This window comes from Balaenoptera musculus, chromosome 14, assembly GCF_009873245.2.
Source record: "Balaenoptera musculus isolate JJ_BM4_2016_0621 chromosome 14, mBalMus1.pri.v3, whole genome shotgun sequence".
Classification (NCBI taxonomy): domain Eukaryota; kingdom Metazoa; phylum Chordata; class Mammalia; order Artiodactyla; family Balaenopteridae; genus Balaenoptera; species Balaenoptera musculus.
In genome coordinates this window covers 63,073,321-63,096,575 of record NC_045798.1, presented here as the reverse complement: position 1 = coordinate 63,096,575, position 23,255 = coordinate 63,073,321, and the positions used below count along the sequence as shown (strand labels likewise).

At 44.2% G+C, this 23,255-nt stretch overlaps 1 protein-coding gene across 2 annotated transcripts in view; it reads left to right on the top strand.

Moving 5' to 3' along the window:
- LOXHD1 (lipoxygenase homology domains 1) overlaps nucleotides 1-23,255 on the top strand; it is a 222,126-nt gene that overhangs the window by 28,973 nt on the left and 169,898 nt on the right. For both annotated transcript variants that reach the window (XM_036823221.1, XM_036823220.1), the window contains exons 5-6: nucleotides 7,715-7,813; nucleotides 13,716-13,864. In XM_036823221.1, coding sequence (XP_036679116.1) covers nucleotides 7,715-7,813; nucleotides 13,716-13,864 — 248 coding nt within the window. The remainder of the gene's footprint in view (nucleotides 1-7,714; nucleotides 7,814-13,715; nucleotides 13,865-23,255) is intronic.

The following is a 23,255-nucleotide window of genomic DNA, read 5'->3' as shown; positions in this document are numbered from 1 at the left end:
TTTCTCTAATAATTAACAATGTTGAGCAACTTTTCATGTGCCTGTTGGCCTCATGTACCTATATGTCTTCTTTGGAAAAATGTCTATTTAGGTCTTCTGCCCATTTTTTGATTGGTTTCTTTGTTTCCTTTTCTTTTTTTTTAAATTAAGCTGTATAAGCTGTTTGTATGTTTCAGACATAGGGAGGTATTATCACATCCCCATTTTGCAGATGAAGGAAGTGAAGGCACAAAAAGTTTAAGTAATTTGTTTACAAGTGATGGAGCCAAAAGTGAACCCAGAGACTTGAACTTAATCACTGTGTAGGACAGCCTTAGAGACACCTCTGTTAACATTTTGGTGAATTTCTTTTCTATTCTTTTTTTGTGCGTGAATGTATTAAGCACCATATATTGATGAAAAATGGTACTGTATTATAGTCAGATTTATAACCAGTTTTTCTCACTTAATAGCATTGACTAATCTTCTAAACTATTATTTTAAATGGCTGCATGGTATTCCATGAATGAGTGAATACTGTAATTCACCCCCAACAGTCCCTCATTTTGGATATTTTGAAGTTGTTCTCAATTTCTTGTTATTACTAACAGTGCTGTGATAGACATCTTTTTAGGTAATCTATGAACACAATTATTTCCTAGCATAAACTAATTGTTATGCACAGGGATTGAACTGTTGGCTCAAGGGGTTCGCAGAATGATAAGTCTTTCGACACATATTACTCACCTCGGGCAGCACCTGAGAAGTGCTGGCTTCCCAGCGCTGTGGGAGGATAAACTCCAGCAATGGAGTGGAATCTGGGTTGGAAAGAGGAGAAATGCAGCCACAGTTACTGAGTGTGCGCGTGGAAGGAAAGGACCTTCGGCAGCGCAGCAGGACTGGGGCAGGCGAGCAATGGGGGCGCATGTGGAAATAGCTCCGTGGGGCTTGGCAATGAGGGAGGTGAGCACGAGGAAGAGTAAAGCTTATCTACTCCATACTGTTAAAACACCTGATAGCATTAGGCTGACATCACGGTTTCCTAGGAAATATATGAGCTGTATATTTATTTGGGGGTGGGGGCGGGGAGGAAAAGAGCAGAGTATTTTTTCTTGATTACCACCCAAGAGCAACTATTCATGACTGAGTGATGTTTTAATTTTGTGTAACCAGGCTCAGCTGAGTTCAACCCACGGCTTGTGTTCTAGCACGTGGTAAGTGCCAAATAAGTGATGCAGACCCCAGAAGTTCTGGAGTGGAGCACTTAGGGCTTGGGAGGTAGGGCCCTTCAGAGAGAATCTGGGGTTTAAGCTACACCCGGTAGGGTGGGTGGAATGACAGCTAAGGAAAGAGCCTTCTTGTCTGGATCCCTTGAGTCCAGGTCTGGGTTTCAATCTTTTCCAACTGTGAAAACTTAAGTGTCTCAACCTCCTGCTTCCATCGATTGCCTCATCAGTAGATGGTGACAATAGTCATTGTGAGGATTACACGAGATAATAGGTGTGCTGGCCCACACTAGGTTCTCAGCAAGCCCTGGAGGCTCTTATTATCTTGATTAGTGGGTGTGTCTGCAAGGGCAGGGAGGTTGAGGGCCTTACAGAGAAAACAGAGGTGTTCCAGTCCTGTTTAAAGAACGGGGTGAATCTGGGTGAGAGATCTGGGTCTCTGGACCTGAGGGAAGAAAGAGGAAACTGTCTGGGGACAGCACTCGGGGAGGGAGAATTCGAGACCATGGGCCTGGGAGGGCATTCACGGACCAATGGCCATGACCTAGCTCTCAGCACGGAGCCTCGCCGCCCATCCTTGGGTTCTGCAGACCACGTTCTCCCCATATCCATGCAGGCTTGAGTAGTTAGGGGCATTCCCTGGCTGGGGGGAGAACGTTCCCCCTCGGCTCCCACCCCCAGGGCAGCCCCCCCCTGAGTCTCTCTCCCTGCCATTTTCATCTCCTCCCACGCAGCGCCTGTGCGATCTCACTTCTGTGTGTTGGCATCCTGGCTCTGGGTGAGCGGAAGTGCTGGGTGTCGGGGTGTGAACCTGGCAGATGCGGTTGGGGGTGGGGTAAAATCAGGACCCGTCATCCTCCTTCCAACCCTCCTCCCCAGTCTCACCTGCCAAAATAAATAAAGCCACGTCCTAATTAAACAGGATCTGGGGATGGGCGAAAGGCAGGGAAAGAAACTCAGCCCATCATTAGCTCATTCAGGATTCTCTGCTTCCTGAAAAAGCCTGGACCACGTGAGCTTCTCGGAGGCTCCAGCCACGTTAGGCATGGGATGGTCTCTTCCTTGGCAAGTGGGACAGAGGCTTAGTTATGGGGTCTTTGCTAGGCTTCTGCTGCTGGGCACACAAAGAGCAACTCAGCCGGCTCAGTTGTGCACGCGGCACCAGGACTTGGGGCTTCCGGCCCCCTCAGGGCTCTGCCTCCCCCTGCCACGCAGGGTTGCTCTCTGGAGATGTGTCCTGTCACTGCTGTGTGATGACTGTTCCAGACAGCATGCCGGGGAGGCTGTGGGAGCCGCTGGCACACCCGGCAGCGCAGGAGGCATCTGGGGCCTGCCATTGCCTGCCTTTTCTGGAAGCCCGCACAGGCAGCTTCCGGCTGGTCCGCAGGGGCCAGATTCCCTGTTTGGAAGGAGTAGCCTTGTGCCTCTGCAATGGGGCGTGCAGAAGCAAAAAAGGACAAGGGCAAGGCTGGACTTGGGTATCCCCTGGGCAGGGCAAGAAGGACACAGACAACCCAATGATGGGTCCTTGAGGTAGCAATCTGTCTTTAAGCTGTAAATGATACTATCTGTACAGGACCCCAGCTCAACGCTGTTTGGCTTTGGAAGGCACCATGTGATTGGCACCGTGATCTGTATCTGTTGTATATTGTTCAGATCAACGTTTCAATTAGTTTGTCCACTCCGAGCTCCCGTTGCCCTTTAGTGGAAGGAGGCTACTACCTGAAAGGTAGGGTTGCTGGGTTCAGATGTACAGGCTATGCACTGCACAAGTGCAACTATGTAAGGAGATTCCTTTCACATCATAGAGCTTGTAGATTTATGCATTTATTATGACAGTTATCCAACAGATGGCAGTAACGTGTCTTGAGGAAGGGATCCCTTTATCTAATTTGCACAAAGGCACCGTTTGGGCTAACGGTAACCCTGCTGAAAGGCCAGAGAGAAATCAGTTCTAGAGAGAATTTTATAACAGATAATATGCCAAATGGGTAAACCACAGGCCAACTCTAGGGCCGGGGTGGACCATCTCCAGTCCCTGTTTCTCCCATGCTCACTCAGGAAGGGGGATGAACTCCTTGTTACCTCCTCCTCCGGCCTGACCTTCCCCTCTCTTCCCATCTCTGCTCCTTGCTCGTTCACAACCAGGCAATGAGCTGAAAAGCATAACGCCTAAGGTTGCAGAACTGGACCTGCCATCGTCCCCACCTTCAGAAAACCCCAGACCAGACCCCCTTCTCCACTGGACTCAAGGGAACACCAGGCTCAGCCTAGTCACACAACATTGTAAGGGCAGGAAAAACAGAGCACGGGACCTGCTCCTTCTCACCCCTTCCACCCCAACAGAGCAAGGGCAATAGTTCCCCCACCTTCAGAGCCCTGAGCTGCTTAGCTAGTGGTTAGGATGTGCTGTGATTATCCTGCAACCAGCAGCTGACTCCCCTGCGCCAGGCAGCTCCGTTCCCATCCAGGCCACAGAGAGCAGAGTCGCCTGCAGTCCTCTGCCAGAAACACACAGGACGGTGCCTGAGAGCACAGGAGAACACAGGGCAGGGGGTGGCCAAACCCGGCCTTCTACCTGTCTTTGTGTGGACCATGAGCCTAGAAAGGCTTTTACATATTTAAAGGTTGAAAAGAAATCAAAACAAGAATAATATTCCACGACACAGGAAAGTTCTGTGAAGTTCAAGTGTCCATGTCCATAAATAAAGTTTTCTTAGAAAAAAAAACTTTCTCTTTTTTTCCCCAAGAAAACTGGGCTGGGCCCAGTTTTCCAGCTGGACCCATTTGCTTATGTAGTATTTACATAGGATTGTATCCAGCTGCTTTGGTGCTATAGCACCAGAGCTGAGTAGTTGCAACAGAGACCAAGTGGCCTGCAAGCCCTAGAATATTTATTATCTGGCACTTACAGAAAACTGTTGCTGACCTCTGGCCAAGAGCATGAGAGCCCATGAGGTATTCTGGAAACAGCCCTGCATTTGGAGACAAGAGACATGGCTTTGAGCCCTGCTGGCAACATTTAGCAGCTGTGTGTCCTCAGCTAAGCCACCTTGCTCTCTGAGCCCCGGTACCTCATCTGTCAGTAAGAATGTCCACAGTACCTGCCTCCTCGCGTGGCCCTTGCATGGGTCAGACTCCATCAAGGACACGCAAGTGCCTTGTGAACTGCAGCACCTGTGTGGAGGTTTAGTATTATTTGCCAGGGAAGGTGAGTCATTCCGGGCCTCTTCTTTCCACCTTTCTTCTCATCATCTTTCTCCAGACTGCCTTGCTCCCTTGGCCTCTGGGGCAGGGATTTTTCCTGGCGCTTCCCCTTTCCTCCTGGCCGAACCACCCACTGTGCCAGAAAGGCAAGTTTGTGTTTGTTGAAACTCTGATCACGGGAAATTGGGGGGCTCTCACGTGACCACTTAAGAGGAAGCCTTGCTGTACTGTGCTGGCCGTCTGCCAATGGCGAGGGAACGGAGCCCTGCTTTTATTCTTTCATCAATATGTGCACTTCATCACAACTTAGAATGGGCGCTGGGCCCTAGGGCTTGCTTGGAAAATGGCAAATCAGATATTGTGGGGTTCTGCCTGAAGAGGAAATATGGGAAAAAGGAGAGAGAACAGTAATAAAAGAAGCTTCTTTGTCTGTCTATGGGGCCTTTTAAAGAGCAGATTTAAAAGGCAGTTCTTGGCCTCTCCTCAGTGTGATCAAGGGTGATCTTCTATCCATCCAGCCAGCTACATGGGGACCCAGCGCCTCATCTTGCTGTAGAAAGTTCCACAGAGTTTAGAAGACAGTCTAGCCTTGTTCCAGAATCTGCTTCCTCCTGCATTCTGTTCATCTGGCTTCCTGATCCCTGGGCACGGGCCCCTGATAGCCTCACCTGGCAAGGCCTGGAAGCTTTCTCTGGCCTATTGGCCCCTGACCCTTGGCTAATCACCCTGCTGCCTCACTTCGGCCCTGGTACTCTGCTTCTCTGGTCTTTCCAAGGATGAGGATGTGTGTTCCCAAAGCCCTTCGTGGGCTCCTGCTTCCCGGGCCTCGTCTGCATGGGCCTTGGGTACCTCTCCCATCCTCTGAGATGCTTCCTTGTTCTCCTGGCTTCCCTCCATAGTCTGCAAGGCTGTCTTTCCTGGTCAAATGTCGTGGAATTGCAGATTGAAGAGGACCCTTAGTGCTCTCATCCCTCACCTCTGCCATTTTCTCCACGGCATCCCTGACAGGTGGCTCCCCACCAATGTGCTGGGCATAGAGAGACTGCTTAGGTGTCTCTGGGCTTGGGAAACTCACTTCCCCCGAGGGCATCCCAGTCCTTTGTTGGATAGCCCTAGATACTAGAAAATGTTTCTTTTGGTGAGCTAAAATATTCCTCTTTATAATTCAACCCACTAATTCAAATTCCGCCTTCTGGAATGATTCAGAGTGTCTGCTACTCTGAATCATTCCACAAATATTCCCCAGCCCCCTCATCCTTTCTCCTGCTTCACTGTGCCCAGTTCCCTTTGGGGTCCTGTTGCCCCTCTGACTGATGCTTAGCAGTGGCCTTCAGAGCCTCTTCCAGTCCCCACACCACCCTGGCACCACCGGCCCTGCAGAGGGGTTTTGCCTCTGTGTGAAGTGAGCCCTGGACTGCACCTGAGAAAGGACTTGAACCCAAGTGAGTGGCTCTCAGAGGCCCTGCCAGCCAGAGGAGGAAAGAACCCCTGCAGGAGGCCTGTGCACCTTGGAGGATGATCAAGAACAGGATCCGCTGGATGAACCCCCTGATGAAGGGTGCCTGGAAGGCAACCTGGAAATCTGCCTTGTTAACAAGCTCCCCTGGGAGCCTGAATGTGGCCCAAGTTTCAAGTCACTGAGCCGGGGTTTGCCTGTCTGAACTCTTCTGAAGGCCCTGGCTCCGTGTCCCATCTCAGAAGGGTCTTAGTGGTGAAGCAAGAAGGGGCGGGAATCTGAGAACAACTGTCCTACTGAAGCCTTCATTTGGGGAAAAAGATTGGAGGGTCTTCCCTCTCCCTGGATGGGTTTCACCAAGTAAAGATTGAGGAGAGAAAGAGAAGACTTTGCTCCTTCTTGGCTCAATGTCCTCAGCAGGTCAAAGGCCAACCTTCAGGGCCGTGTGGGTGGAGTGTCCTCCGTGGGTTCCCTGCAGGATTCTGCACTGTGTCATCTCTAGAGGGCAGCCCTGTACTGCTGGACAAGATTCGAGATGGGAAGGGATGAAGTTAGTTTTCTTCTCACCTCCCCACCTCAGTCCTTTGCCCTGAGCAACTTCACGAAACGTTGAGATTTAGGAAATTCAATTCAATTAGCTTTTCAAAGTACTCAGTGAGACTCTAATATGTGCCCAGCACTGTGCTAGGGGCTGTGAGAGAAGCCATATGAGAGAAACAAGTCTTGCTCCCAGACCTCTTTTAAGTTCTTGAGGAACATAGAATTCTCACCTGCAGGAAACAGCAAACAGCACAAGGAAGAGATGGTGAAACTTGGAAATCATTGACACAGACAACATGGCAGAGCCAAGGAGTACAGAGGAGCAAGACACGTGGGGGCTGGGACATGGAGGAAGGCTCTAGGGAGGAGGGGGGCAGAGGGGCCCTGATTTGGGCCTCAAATAAAACAGCTCTAATTTTTATCAGCTTCCTATACTAGGCATAAGACATCTAAAAAAAAAAAGATGCTGGTACATGAAAAATAGAAAGCTATTGTAGGAAGGGAAAGGGAAGGGAAAGTTGTCTCAGCCCTTAGAATTGTTGGCACCCAAAGAAAATCTAGAGGAATCTCCATTTCACACCACATAGCAACCCTTGGCTTTTGCTACCCGACCCTAAGGCAGGCTCTGGTTGGGGAGACCTGGGCAGGGCTCAACATGTTGTCAAGTTTACCTTGAGCTCCACCACCCCCTGACTTGAGGCCATGGCCAAGGCTGAAGCATTCTGGGGTTACAGAGAATGGATTTCTGTTCAATAAATGGAGCAAAGATACAGGAAGCTGATACAGGTCTTTAAATGAGGTAATGCCTGAACATGCATTTGCTAGCTATTATTGGTTCCTCTGGTCTTTGCATTGGTTATGGCCTTGACAACTTACATATAAATTCGAGTTTTATTTGCATAATCAATTTTCCCCCATGAATTTTTATACTGTGATGCAGCATAGAGAACAGATTGGAGAAGACAGAGTAGAGGCTGGGAACCCAGTGGGAGTCATTTCAGTATCCAGGGGAGAAACGCTGGTGGTGGGTTGGTTGTATTTGGGTTGATTCATGCATCCCAAGGCAGCAAGTTAGTAGATGAAAACAGAAGTCCCCTCTACCTCTGATTTCTGCTCTGCACGCAGTTCAGCCATGACCATTTAGAACCAACGTCAGGCGACTTGTGTCTTGCTTGGTTATTGAAAGTAATGGTGACAATTCATGCATTGCTGGAGGGAAAGGTGGATGGTTGGTAGCTACTTTGGCCTCTGTTCTTCTCTACTCAGGACCTGAATGAGCTGAGACTTTCTCTGTCTTCATTTCCAGGTAACAAGTATGAAGTCAAGGTGTACACTGGTGATGTCATTGGTGCAGGGACTGATGCTGACGTCTTCATCAATATCTTTGGAGAGTATGGAGACACAGGTAATGGGTTTGAAATCCTTTCTTCAAAAGCCATGCCCAGAACTACTTCTTAAGTGGGCTGTTTTCCACCCTCCTGGCAGAGGAAGGCAACTCCGGTTTCCTCTAGGCTCTCCTGTTGAGCCTCTCTCTTCTTCTTGCGATGTGGTTTGTCATGGCCTTCCTTGGGCAGCATGGTGTCCATCTTGTCAAGTTTGTGTGTGTGATGTGTTTTCAGAATAAGTTGTGCTTGGTTTTTTGGTTGATTTAAAATCGTCCTGCATCCTGTAACAGACCCAGGCTCCACATCTCTAGGGGACTCATCCTCACTTACTCTCTATCTCCCTAGGCTCCATGCCCATCTTGAATTGTATTTTGGGATGTGACTGGGCATGGTCTGATTCATTGCAGTGATTTGGGGCAGACAAGAATGGGGCCAGGGGATAGAATTACACTTGGCCTCATAGGTGGAGCAGGAACTGAGGGCACAGACACAGCTGCCGGTGTTGGAAGGAAGTTCAGGCCAGCAGAACTGAGACAGGTGGTCTTGTCCTGCTGCTGCCAATTTAAGGGAATACTATAGGAGTCAGAAAGCTACAAAGACATGAATTTTGGACACAGTATATTAAATAATTAAAAATGCATTGCTGGGATTTTAAGAAAAAAGAGAAATCTCCAGGTGTCAGAAATGAAGAGAGAACTTAAACCAAAGTATCAGCTATGAATTGATGCTGTGGATCTTGGAAGCAGGGAGCCTTTATGTTCAACAATCTACAGGATGGATTTCCATACACATTTGGGTCAGAAAATGATATTTTGGCTGTGTATGAGGCAAAATATGCAAAAAATTAGAACCACACATAAAGCCAGGATCCCTGAACGTTCACAGGAACATCTTCAGTGAAAAAATAGACTAGGAAAAAAATTGCTCATCAGTATAGTAAACTTATCTCTGTAAGAACTCTAGATTAAAAAGACAGTTGATGGGAAATTGATATCTTAGGCTTACACACATGTGGGCTTGAGGTCTGATTTTACACTACAAGTGTGATTTGGGAACCCTCCCCCTCAGGTACAGAAAATTCATTCCATGCCAGTAATACCCTTCGGTGCTTGGCAGAAGCACTTGCAAGACTTCGTGAGATTCCCACAGATAAAGTACTGGTGATGAGTTCACTTTCCAAAACTACAAAACACTCAAGGACACAATCCACCATGACTAACCATCAATAGACACAACAGACAATAAGATTAAATCCTCCAGAATTTCAGGTAATAGAGTAATCTGAGAAAGGCTATAACTTAAGTATGTTTAAACTGTCTATAGACATGAAAGAAACAGTTAAGGAAAACAACAAGGCACTATGAAAAATATAGCAAACAGAAATACAGGAAATGAAAATATAGTCACTAAATATAAACACTTAATGGATGGGTTAAACAACACAATTAGAAACTGTTGAATAGAGAATTATTGAACTGTAAGATAAATATAAACAAAATATGCAGATGTGGCAGAGACATAAAGGGTTGGAAAATATCAGTGAGAGGTCATGAGATGTGGAGGAGAGAATAAGTTCTGACATGTTGAACAGGAGTTTCAGAAACAGAATATATAGAATAGGTGAGAGGAAATATTTGAATAGATAATGGCTGATCACGTTTTTTTCAGAATTAAGCAAAGATATGAATCTTCAGATTAAAGTAACAAAAGACATTGAACATGATGAATAAAAACAGATCCACATTTAGATTCATTGTAGTGAAACCAAAGGCCAAGAGAAAGATCTTAAAAGTAACCAGATTTGGTGGATTATCTTCTATAAACGCAATTAGATTGATAGCAAATTCCTATCAGCAAGCTATAGAGGATATAAGTTCATGGAATAATATCTTCAATCTTCTGGGAATTCCCTGACGGTCCAGTGGTCGTGGAACTAAGATCCCATAAGCTGTGTGGCACGGCAAAAAAAAAAAAAAGCAAAAACAAAACAAAAAACAAACAAAAAAAACCCAAACTTCAATCTTCTGAGCAAGGACATATATCAACCTAGAATTCTGTACTCAACTAGGTTATCATTCCAGAGTGAGGGCAAAATTAACGGATTTCCAAGCAAACAAAGAGAAATAGGACTGACCACTCACTCATAGACCCACACTTAAATGACCACTGAAGGATATACTTTAAGAAAAAGAAAATTGTACCCAGAAGAAAAGTGTGAGATGCAAGAAACAAAGGTGAGTCCCCAAAATGATAATTATATAACAAATTTAAGCAAGCATTGACTATATAAAATTATACTAATAATAACTATTATCAAGACATGAGAAAATGTGGACCCTAAACACTAAAAGATAGTGATCTTTGAGAAAGAAAGGAGATAATGAGAGTTAAAACATAACTTGTTTGTAGCCCATTCCCCTACCCTAGGAGAGCAGAGAAATTGATTAACTTTAGATTTTAATATGTCAAGTATGCATATTAAAATTGTAAAAGTAACCACCCCCAAATAGAAATGTGTAATTTCTAAGCCAATGGAGGGAATAAAAGAGAATAAAGACTCAATCAACCAAATAGAAGTCAGGAAATGAAGAAAGAAAAAACATGGCTACTAGCAAAAAGTAAGATAAGTGTGTAAATAATACAGTAAATAGAAATAAACTAAACTCATCAATTAAAGAATCGATATTCTCATATTAAATTAAAAGAAATAAAATCCAGCTTAAATATATGATACATAAATGTCTGAGAATATATACAATGGGATAAAGTATACCAGGAACATATCAACTACAAGAAAGAAGCTGGTGCAGCTATATTAATATCCATCAAATTAAACTTTCAGACAAAACACTTCATTAGAAATAAGTATATTATACAATGACAAAAAGAGCAATTAACCTGGAAGATATGATAATTCTGAACTTGTACAGTTTTAACAACGTATTTTCAAAATATGTGAAGCAAAAAATAATAAAATTCTTGGAGAAACTTGACAAGTACATAATCATAGTGGAAGATTTTAATACAACACTCAGTAACTGGTAAGTCAAATGGATAAAAATTTAGTATGGGTGCAGATTTTAACAACACAGTTAATAGCCTTGATCTAATGGAAGTATGTAGATTCCTAAATCCAACTGGTAGAGAATACACACTCTTTTCAAGTGCATAATGACAAATGCAAATGAATCAATAACATAGAGACAACATTCTTTGATCACAAATCAATAAAATTAGAAGAAACTTCAACCTCTGGTCCCATTTAGAAATAAAATTTAATTTTCATAAAAACTAATGATCATCTATAAAATCATTAGAACCTAAAAATCATTAGAACCAACGAGAAAGTTTAATAAAGATATTGGATACAAGATTAATACACAAATATTAACATAAACAGCAAGCAAATATTTAATTTAAAAATATGTGATTTACAATAGCAATTACATGTCTAAGAAAAACTAACAAAAGCGCATTCTGGAAAAAAATAAAGATTTCTACTTAAGGATACACAAGAATAACTAAATATATGGAAAAATATATTATGTTCATGGATGAGAAAAGACTTAAGTTCAGTAAGATATCCAAATTTCTCAGATTATTCTATAAATGCAATGCATGAAATATTCAATTACTGATGTTTAAACAATTGTCTAACCATATGAGAAAAGATAAAAGTAGATCTTTTTACCTTTCATCATACACAAAAATAGGTTCCAAATGGGCTAGAGACTTAAATGTGAACAAGCAAACTATGAAATTTTTAGAAGAAACTTTGAGTGTCTTTTTAAAAATTTCAATTTAGGATGGAATTTCTTGAACAATTCACTAAAAGCACAAACAACAAAGGGAAATATTGATAAAGTCCATTAAAACAAGAAAAATGTCTATATGATAAAAGCCATAGACAAAGGAAAGACAATAGAAAAATATGATAAAGTACATGAACAGGAAAATTATGGAAGAGCAAGGTCTAAATGGCCAATATATATATGAACCAATCTCTCAAATGTATGTATTGAATATATATATGAATGTCTTTCCAAATAACCTTTTAACCTTTTCAAATAATCAAGGGAATGCAAATTAAAACCATAATTAGACGCCACTGTACACACACTGAAACAAAATTTTAAATATATGTGTTAATAATGATTATGGGGAATGGGAACCCTCATGCACTGCTGGTGGTAATTGATGTAGTACAACCATTTTGGAAGGTAATTTTGCAATACCTAATACACTGAAGATGAATACACCTCAGGACCCAGCAACTCTATAGGCGTCTATTCAGATCAATTCTTACAAATGTGCAGCAGAAGGTAAGTACAAGAGAGTCCAATTCAGTGCTATTTACAATAGCAATCAGCTAGAAACAATCAAGTGTACATCAGTGAAAGAATGCACACATAATAGTGTTTTCTTCATTCAATGACTATTATACAGAAGTTGGACGAATTCTGTTACTAGCATCAACAGAATAATCTCAAAAGCATGATATTAACTTAAAAAAAAGTAAGTTGCACAAGGGTGTGTGATGATAGGACGATAGTAACAGGAACAATAGCAACGGCCTGTCCCTAACACAGCACCTACCATCTCCAGGCACTGCCCTAAGGGCTTTGCACACATCCATTCAGTTAATTCTCACAGCAGCCCCAATGAGGTGGAGCCCTTATCATCCCTATTGTACAGACAAGGAACTTATCTTAACACAGAGCGATGTGCACTATGATGTTATTTATGTAAAATTCTAAAACATGCAAAAATAATATATTTTCCTTATGGATACATACATGTGCAAGCAAAAATTCATGGGAACAATGGATACCAGTTGACGATAGTGTTTGTTTGTGGGAGGGTGTGGCGGGGGAAGGGATGGACCATGAGACTTTAGACCTACCCGTCATGTTTAATTTCCTTTAAAAAAGAGAAAGGCCTAAGTTAATTACACAAAATATTAATATCTGTTATACCTCTTACATCTGGGTGGTGGGTACATGGATGTCTATTATTATTATCTATATGTTTGAATTGTGACAATTTAAAATTTAGAAAAATTTAAAGAATCAAATTTTGGAAAAGAAAGAAAACAGAATGGCATAAGCAAAAGGCTGGTGCTTAGGTGGGGTTGTAAGGGTTAATATGACTGGTAGACCTCGGAGGGTAATAATGGAAAACTGCAAAGTAAAAGGAACAGGTTAGGTCGAGTCCTAACTATGTGCTCAATACCTGTGGACTTTTGGCCAGTTGTTTAACTTCTCCAAGTCTCAGTTTCTTCATCTGCAAAGCAGAGTTGATAATACTTCCCTCCTAGATTGTGTCGTGGAATAAGTGAGGGAAGAAACCGTGTTAAACACCCAGCAGTGTCTGATGATAGTTATCATTGCTGTTTTCCAAAGGAGTCAGGCCTAAGGAAGCCTGCTGGCTGATGTCAGGGTCCCAGCCACAGCCCCTAGACCAACGACCATGGTTGTGCTCCTAGTTCAGGACCAGCAGCCGGTAAACAAGGCAGGGCCTCAGGTCCAGGGATGGGGGTGCAAATCAGTTTACTAGGGTGGGGACTCTGGGCTAAGGCAGAAATCAGAAGCCCAGCTGTGGGTCCTGGGCACAAGCCACACACAAGGCAAGTCTTGGCCTTGACTGGTGGCTGGAGGGATTTAAGGAGCCTGTAGATCTCGGGGTGAAGCTACCCCTTTTTTTAAAAATTAATAAACTTTATTTTTTAGAGCAGTTTTAGGTTCACAGCAAAATCGAGTGGAAGTACAGAGAGTGTCCACATACCGCCTGTCACCACCCACAGCCTCCCACCGTGGTGACTTTTGAAACCATCCTTCAGTGGGCAGCCCATTAAAGTCTGGAGCTGTTTCTCTCTCCTCCTCTGGTCTCCTTTGTAACTTTCTCATGTGTCTGTGCATACAGGTGAGCGTAGGCTGGAGAATGAAAAGGACAACTTTGAAAAGGGAGCAGAAGACAAGTTCACCCTGGATGCCCCGGATCTGGGGCAGCTCATGAAGATCAATGTTGGCCACAATAACAAGGGGGCGTCTGCAGGCTGGTTCCTGTCCAAGGTGGGTTCAGCTGACTGTCTGTGGTCCCTTGGCCTGGGAGGCAGGAATTCTGGCTCTTCAGAAGTTATATTTCAGCCCTAACTTCCCTCTTTAGATCTGTCTCCACTCTTCTGCCTAAGTCCACTGGCCAACCATGCTGCCCTCCCAGTAGCCTCCAAGGATTTGCCTGTGTTATCACCTTCCTAGAAGGACCACTTCTGTCATCTGAACCCAGCCAGGGTCTGATCATCCTTCAGGGCTCTGCCATGAAGTGTTCCCCCTCTGGCCACCAGAACCTCTCCCTCCCATGAATGTCTATAACCCCGCCGGCTTGTAGCATTCATTTCACCTTAATCATAAGCTACATTGTGACTTATCTTGGCCGGTTGCTTTGTACCTCAAACTTCTGAATCTCAGGTCCTCATAATTTCACCTACCCAGGACAAAGTGAAGAATCAAGAAGAAAGCAAAAAGGCTTCTGAGAATCTAAGACATATCTGGCTCAAAGTTCATGAGGAGAGCTTATGTCCCTGGCACTACCTTGCCCTGCCCTGATTTTGAAGACAAGACCCCTCAGATTCTCACTCAGTGCTTGCTTATAATCCCTTCTAGCAAAACTTGCTACCTGTAATTTTAAACCTATAGCAGAAAATTAGAAGGAAAAAGAGACACTGTAATTGGTAGGGTTATTGAGAACTGTAATGGGGATTCAGAGAAGATATAAAAAGCCAAAAGAATATTGAAAAATTATGGGAGTCTGAGGTCATTTAGAAAATGGGATACCAGGCCTTTGTATGTATTTTCCTTAGTCACGAGCTCTCCATATATTTCAGCTCATCACAGAATGATAGGAAAAGATTGATGTGTAACATATTTTGAAAAATATTTTGAAAAGGTCTTATGGCCTAAAAACAGAAAACCCTCGGATTATAACAATTTGACTATTTAGAATGAAGCTGTCTGATAGTTGAGGTTTTGTTATTCCTTAATTTATCATCTTGTGTCAGTTAGGAACATATTTGGCTGCAAGTATCAGAAAACTGAAGTGCAATGTTAACCAATCAGGGGCTTATTTTTCTTATCTCACATGAGATACAGATATGGTCAGCTCAGGGCTGGTGCAGTTGCTTTCTGAGACACCTGGTCTCTCTGTGTCACCATCCTCAGCACTGTGGCTTTCATCCTCCAGCTTGTTGTCTCATGATCACGTGGTGTCTGCTGAACCTCTCTGCATCTTATCTGTGTTCTAGGCAAGAAGAAAAGAGAAGACCAAAGGGGAAAGACATTTTTCTGGCAAGTCTTGCTTTATTTTGAGAGAAACAAAGCTCTCCTTGGAACTTTTTCCTGTGTCACGTGGCCACCCTAGCTACGTTGGAAACTGGGACTTCAAGTAGGCTTTCCAGCCCTCCTAGTAGAAGTAGGCTAAGAAGGTGATTGGAAAGGGTGTTGAGTAAGCATCCTTGAGTGTCTGCCACACGTCTCTCCATAACTAGCCTCAAAGTTCCTTGAGGGCACCTCCCAGCTCTTGGCATGGGACAAGGTGCTGAATCAGTGAAGCAAGGAATGACCAAGTTTCCTTTGGAAAGAGGGGGCTGGCCTGGCCCTAAGAGCAGCCAGCCTAATTCTGAACAGGGTTCCGGGAGGCTAAGTGGAATTGTTGCTTGGATTGGAGAAGAAATGAGGCAGGAGTCCAGATCCCAAAGAGCCAATGCGCGAGCAGAGGTGTGTCTTCAGGGCAGACAAGGGAGAGGAGGCAGGTGTGTTTTAGGACCTCAGTCAGGATGGGGCACAGAGCAGGTACCTTGCAGCCCAGTTCCTTCATCCTGGGAAGGAAGACTGAATGAAAACACAGGTGTAGTGGAAGGAGCTGCAAAGTGCACCCAAGGGCCTGAGGGAGGCCTTGACGTAGTCGTTGCAGCTGTACTTTGTGAAGGCAGCTTCCTTCTTGATCACCTGGGCCCTCACCCCCTATGCTCTCAGAAGCTACGTGAAGGAGGCAGGTTTGCACACCGAAACAGGTCCTTTTGTCATCTTCATGCTCAAAGGACAGGGCAGCTTGGCAAGATGTGAAATATATGGGTGAGAACACTTTTTTCCTTTAAAACATTATAAATCTTGTTCCATTACCTTCTGAAATTTGACATTGAAGCCAAGCAGACTTTTGTTTCTTTCTGGACAAACTGTTTTGTGGCTTTTTGTTTTTTGTTTTTCAGCCAGGATGCTTATAGGATTTTTTTCTTTTTATTTATAATTTAAGTCTTGCCAGATAATGTCTAGGAGTAGGGTCTTTGTTAGTTCATTCATCTCCCCTCCTCTCCCTTCTCCTTTCCTCCCCTCCTCTCCCATTTCCACCCTTCCTCCTTTTCTCCATCCCTCCCTCCCTCCTTTCCTTCCTTCCTTCCTTCCTTCCTTCCTTCCTTCCTTCCTTCCTTCCTTCCTTCCTTCCTTCCTTCCTTCCCTCCTTCCTTCCCTGTTTTTAACTTCTCTGGAACAAGATGGGTCTTTTTCCATGATGCCTAGGATTATTTGTTTGTTTATAGCTCAGAAAAAAGATTTCCTATTATATACTAGATTCTTGCTTGAATGGCTTTTTTCGTGTCTCTTCTTCAGGAGCACCAGTTATCCATTTATTGGATCACCACTCTCTGTCTTCCAAAGATCTCAGCTTCCCTTTTATTCCTTTCATCTCTATTTTCTTTGCATTCCATAAGAACTTGTCAAATTCTCCCCCACCTCATTACTGATTTGCTTTTTCACACTACCAGTTGCATTTCTTTCTCCTATTAATATGCATTTTAATTCTGAATGTTTCTTCTAATTATTTTTTTCTTCTTACAAAAGTAATATATATTTATTGTAAAAAATTTAGGAAATACAAGTAAGCAAAAATAAGATAATCTGAACCACCATTATTTCACCACCCAGAAATTACATATCCTCCAGACATTTTTCTGTGAATGAATACACATGTGTCATTTTTAATAATGGGTTCATAATAAGCACAATGTTTTACAAACTGCTTTGTTTTTACTTTCAAGTGTAACATGCCTGTTTCCCCATGCTATTGAAATAGAATAACATTGATATTTCACAATGTAATTTTTAATGCCTGTAATAATATTTCATTGCCCAGATATATCACGAATTATTAAACCAATTCCCCTTTGTTGAACATTTCAATTTTTTTCTCAAAATTATTGATACTATAAATTGTGCTGCAACAAACATTCTTGTAGCTTATCTTTATACACATCTATGATTATTTCCTACAATTAATTCCTAGGAGATGGTTAAAGGGCATGCAGAATTGTAAGAACTTTGATGTATTTGCTGCTGTATAGTATTGCTTTTCTGGATACCTTTCCCATGTAATCTAGCTCTCTTCATATCATTTAAAATTATTATTTATTTATTTATTTTTGGCTGTGTTGGGTCTTCGTTTCTGTGCGTGGGCTTTCTCAAGTTGTGGCAAGTGGGGACCACTCTTCATCGCGGTGCGCGGGCCTCTCACTGTCGCGGCCTCTCTTATTGCGGAGCACAGGCTCCAGATGTGCAAGCTCAGTAGTTGTGGCTCATGGGCCCAGTTGCTCCGCGGCATGTGGGATCTTCACAGACCAGGGCTCGAACCTGTGTCCCCTGCATTGGCAGGCAGATTCTCAACCACTGTGCCACCAGGGAAGTCCTCTTTTCATATCATTTTATTGCCTTTTCACTGCAACCCTTTCTATTTAAAGATGTTTACTCCTGTTCATAAAGACCATATCTTCTTATATCCTATTAAACATACCCATTTCTTGAATTCTTTTTCTGTAACCTTTATCCAGTCCTTTCCAGAGTTCTGCTCTTCTTCTGATTCTTCAGAATGATGTTTCCTTCCTCCCTCCCTCCCTCCTACTCTCCCGCCTTCCTTTTCTTCTTTTCCTCTTCTAACTGGTTGCTAGTCAGACACTGTTTTAAACCAGAAGCCCAAGCAGGCTACTTTCAGTGTGAGATTGGTTATTCTCTTTGGAGCCAGTATTATGTGTAGGGGCAAGTTCAGGGCCTGGTTGGCAGGTCCCCACCTGCCCCTCCGAGTGCCAAGGTGGGTGTCCTTCCAAAGGTTCACTGGCTTCTGAAGAACTCCTAACAGTCTGTTCCTTTAACTTAAGCCAAACCAAAATGCTCCTTGGGGATAAGACATAAATATAATTCAAGAATTTTGCAGGTCAGAACACCTGGATTTACTAGATATTTTCCTGAAGGAAGAATTATGATGAGAGAGGAAGAAGGAGGGTTTTAGGTCCCAGGCAGGGTGGGCTCAAGCTGAAAACCAGAGGCTAGGGGAAACCCTGGGCCACCTGTCATTACTTTGTGACTACCCAATGCATAGCCAGCCCTAACCTCCTGCCTTCCCTCTTGAGTGGGTCTCCATGCTGCCCCTCCTCACCTAACCTCCACAGAGACACCAATTAAAATGCTGTTAAATTGTCTGCGTTTCCAAATTTGACACTTGCACAGAAAGTGCTCCCATTCTCGAAGTTGCCCGGTTGGTTGCCTTGGACATCACATGACAGCTGCTCCTTTGGTATTTATGTGTGAGGGCTCGGTGGGATAAATCTGAAAGCCAATATAATTAACCCCTTCATAAGTCATCTCCCTCCTCTTCTTCCTTAGTCAATTGCCCATGTGTGTTCCTCAGCCCCCTGTTCTTCATCCCCTCTCCGGGGCTGGCATCCTCCCTCCCCCAGGCTTTGCACATGGCTTGGGTCCCCGTGTCTGCTTAGTCCAACAATTGTGACTGACTCAAATGATCAGTTCAGCTCAATGACCACCTCAAAAGGGCAAGAGTCACAGGATGGAACATTACGCTGCCAGTGGGCCTTGCCCTTGGCCCATCTGCTTCAGTAGAGGACTTGCTTGAGGCCCCGCAGCTCTTCAGTGTGTGTTATTTGTTGTTTTTCCCTTGCTGCTTTTAATATGTTTTCTTTATATTTAATTTTTGATAGTTTGATTAATATGTGTCTTGGCGTGTTTCTCCTTGGATTTATCCTGTATGGGACTCTCTGTGCTTCCAGGACTTGATTAACTATTTCCTTTCCCATATTAGGGAGGTTTTCAACTATAATCTCTTCAAATATTTTCTCAGTCCCTTTCTTTTTCTCTTCTTCTTCTGGGACCCTTATAATTCGAATGTTGGTGCGTTTAATGTTGTCCCAGAGGTCTCTGAGACTCTCCTCAGTTCTTTTCATTCTTTTTTCTTTATTCTGCTCTGCAGTAGCTATTTCCACCATTTTATCTTCCAGGTCATTTATCCGTTCTTCTGCCTCAGTTATTCTGCTATTGATCCCATCTAGAGTATTTTTAATTTCATTTATTGTGTTTTTCATCGTTGCTTGGTTCCTCTTTAGTTCTTCTATGTCCTTGTTAAATGTTTCTTGCATTTTGTCTATTCTATTTCCAAGATTTTGGATCATCCTTACTATCATTATTCTGAATTCTTTTTCAGGTAGACTACCTATTTCCTCGTCATTTGTTAGGTCTGGTGTGTTTTGACCCTGCTCCTTCATCTGCCAGTACTGGCAGGTCCCAGTACTGCCACTGAAGAACCTTCTGGACTCTGAGTCTGGACTCTCTCCACTGTGCCATGCCTTAGAAAATCCAGAATTGGATGGGTTGCCTGCTGCATGCCTTAGGGAGTGTAAGTTCAACCAGTACCACTGGCTCTAACAGGAAGAGGAGACAGAGGCTAATGAACAGATTTCAGGGACCTCAGGAAGCCCAACATGGCCTCATGTCACCAATTTATACTCAACATTCAACAAACATTTACTGATTGATTATTATATCCTAGGCCCTGAGCTACCAACTGCAGCTGTTGCAGTGAACATGGTTCTGCTTCTAAAAGAGATAAGACGAGTTCCTGAATACTGCCTTACTGTAAGGCAGGTTACTTACTTTAACCTTATATTCCAAAACTTCAGGGAAAGTCCAGCTTTCAGTGAACAAACATTCTGTCCTAAGTGTCCCACATATGTTGATCAAACCAAATTTCCCAGTTTGAAAATCAGAAAACAGAATCACCCTAACTTTAATACGAAGCAGGATGAGATGAGTCTTAGGTGAGGTACAAAAAAAATGTTGGGTGCGTTGTGCCTGATTGGGCAACAGAGAAGTCTTCAGGGAGGGTCCGTTGGAGCTGGGCCATGAAGATGGGCAGGGCTTTGCCAGGAGGAGTGGGGAAGAGGACTCCTTTGGGCAGAGGGGATGACAGATGAGGGGCAGCTGGAAGGTGGCACAGGGATACTAAATAACTGGACCAGGGCACAGGGCTCAGAGAACTGAGAAATAATGTCAGGGAGAAAGTGAGGGCAGGACCACCGCAGGCGCTGATCAGAATAAGCCATCAAAGGTCTTTACTGAATGAGGCAGCCGAGGCAGTAATGAAGGAGTGGGTGTGTGGGCAGGCTCAGAGGGGAGGGATGAAGTGTAGAGGAAAGGGCGAGAGCATTGGGGGTGTCACCATTCAAATGCTGTCATTTACTGTTACTCATATTTGTGGTATGTTACACAGTAATCGACACAGTATTGCAGTGTGATGAGTGAGGTGCAGAGCGTGTGGGGAAGTAGGAGGACACCGAGCCCCCTTCCTTCACTGAGCTTTGTTCCCCCCATAGAACATTCCCTTGTTCTTCCATGATCCCAGGTCTCCCCTGCTAACCCCTGGATGCCAAGATTTTTTCCAAGTAGGTTCGTAAACTCCAAAGTCTTCTTCTTTTATTTTTTCCTGTGTCAAAACTTATCTGTCCCTTGCCCTATGATCTAAGAACTCCAAATGTAAACCACAGTTCAATAGTGGTTCCTGGAATGTGGCAATGACTGCTTATGAGTCAAGCAAGGGCCACCTTTACTGGATAACAGATATGCATTTTCAAAGGGATGATTGGAAACAGGGATCGGTCTTACATTCATTTCCTGCACCGTGGCTGGTACAGAGAGGGAACACTGTGGATCACCCAGACTGTCTGCATCTCAGACACCTCGGCACGTGGGCGGGAAGGAGGAGACCCTTCAGCTTCTCCAGATTGCCCTATGTGTGTGGGGTTTGTTTCTTCTGCCCAGAATGGGTCTCTGCTCCAACCAGGTTATGGAAAGTTGGTGGAAATTATTCCCATATGGAGGAGGGAGAGCTGCTGTGAGTCATGGTTGACTCTCTACATTGATCTGCAAGGTATTGACTCCAAGACAAATCCCATGTGCTCACGCAGACATGTTTACCCTGTGCGGGAGGAAATGCAGGCCCCTGTGTCCTGGACTGTGCGGGCGTGTCTGTGAACCATCTGGAGAGAACAAGAAAGAAAGAACCCCTGCTTGGCAGCTTCATCTTTTCCTCCTTTTTTTCGGGATTGGTTTATCCTTCTTGGCTTTTCATAACGGTGGTCTCGCCTCATAACTGCTGTGTCCCTGTTGCTGCAGGACAGAGCGGGCTCCACCGTGGACAGGCCCCCTTGTCTGGCTGCCATCTCACCTCCCAAGGGCTCATGTCCCCTGGTTTCCCTCTTGCTTCTTGGAAGGTCAGCTCAGCCTATAGTCTTGTCTGCAGGTGAGACTATTCCTCCAGGAGATAACAGCTCTTGTCTTCCATTAGGTTATTGCTTCTGTCTGTCTGTCTGTCTGTCTCTCACACAAACACTCCGGGTGTGTGCTTCTATCATTCATGATAAAGGCCACTCTGTCTTTCCAGTCTTATTTTACAGTTGTCTCTGCCAGAACAACAGACTCTGTGAAACTGTGGTCTGGAGGGAGCACCACCATTTCATTGTTAGCAAAAACCATTCCTGAGCTGTCTTGAATTCTTAAAAGAAACTTTATGAAAACTCAGGGATGTCTGGGCAACTTGTGAACACAAGTGGAAAATCTGCTTGTTCTCCCCCAGAGGGGCCCTTACTAATATCCTTTAAGCAACAGGGGTCATGGGTCCCAAGCAGCAGGACCCATATCTGCAGAGGCCAGAATGCCTTTGGGAGAGCCCTCTGCCACGCCCCCCTGGACAATCTTCCTGTGCTGACGCAGGTTCCTTCCGCATCTCACTTCTCTGCTCCTTCCTACCGCACTCACCATTTGCTACTAGATGTGTTCCAAAAGGTTGCACCCTCTAGGAGCCAGCTTCCTCCAGCCTCATCCTGCAGACCTTGGGACTAACAGACGTCATCAATAATTGTTTATATATTTCAATACGCATTTGGAAAATTTCCAGAACTGTTCCTGGACTTTTATATCAGTGCTTAAGTGTTTATGTCTCAGCCTTTCTTTGTGATTTGGTATTTCGGAATGTCTAATTTTTAGAATCTTGGTGGTTATTCAAATATTCATTCATATATTTTCTCTTCCCTTTGTGGTTCAGCTGTGCAAGCTAGTTTTGTCCTACAGAGTTATTTAATGGCAACACATTCTATTTTTCAGATTAGCTGAACTTCTCAAGCCAGGAATTTCCACCAGCTATCAGGCCAGGAGAAGGCCCTTTATTGATGACATCTTTGTGAACTGTGAGGGTGGTTTGTCATTTGCTCTTGGAATTATGGCTGGCACACCAGTCTGTGAACATTTAAAGACAGAAATGGTGAATCTGTATATCTGTCAATTAGCAGACTTGACAGCTTATCTGATAAACTAAGTCTTTTCTTTCTTCACCTTGCTTTTCCAACTCTGTGAGGGTCAGAGTAAAGGGGGTCAGGAGGTATAGCCCAGATCCGTGGCTCCCCAATCTCCCCACAGCCTCAACCCTGGGAGATGAAAGACATAGAGGAATGTGCAGATAGGTGAATTGGGAGAGGCTGGACTTCCTTTCAAGGCAGAACCCCTTCTGGACAGGCCACAGAGGTCTCCAGGCACTCAGCTCTGAAAGTACAGACACTCGATAAAAATCAGCAAGCTCTGAAGGCTGACTCACACCAACCAAACTTACAAGGGACTGATTTATAAACCAGAGCTTAAATGCTGATGTATCTGGAGAGAGAACCCTGGTGGGACGGCTGGTCCTGGCCACTGGCTCAGGCCACTGACCCCTCTCTGGTGGGTGGTATACTCAGGAGTTCAGCTCTCAGCCCAGAAGATTCCTTGATGAACATTGCATTAGAACAAGGTGAGATGCCTTTAGGCAGACCAAGGCATGCCCTGTTTCCACACTACAGACATTTTGATCTTAGGAAGTGAGTCTTTCACTGAAAATCAGAGCCCCACTCTGTCAGGCAGTCCTGGGAGTACCTGGGCAGATATTTTTACTTTCCAACTCACCCTGTCTGTCACCAGATGCATCTGCCTTCCCATTAGGACTGGAGGACTCGGTCTAGTTATTGACGATCACAATTATCTTAGAGTGAGTTTTCATTTGGATGTTCCTGGGACATTTTAGGAGGGCCCCTCAGCTCCTTGGTGA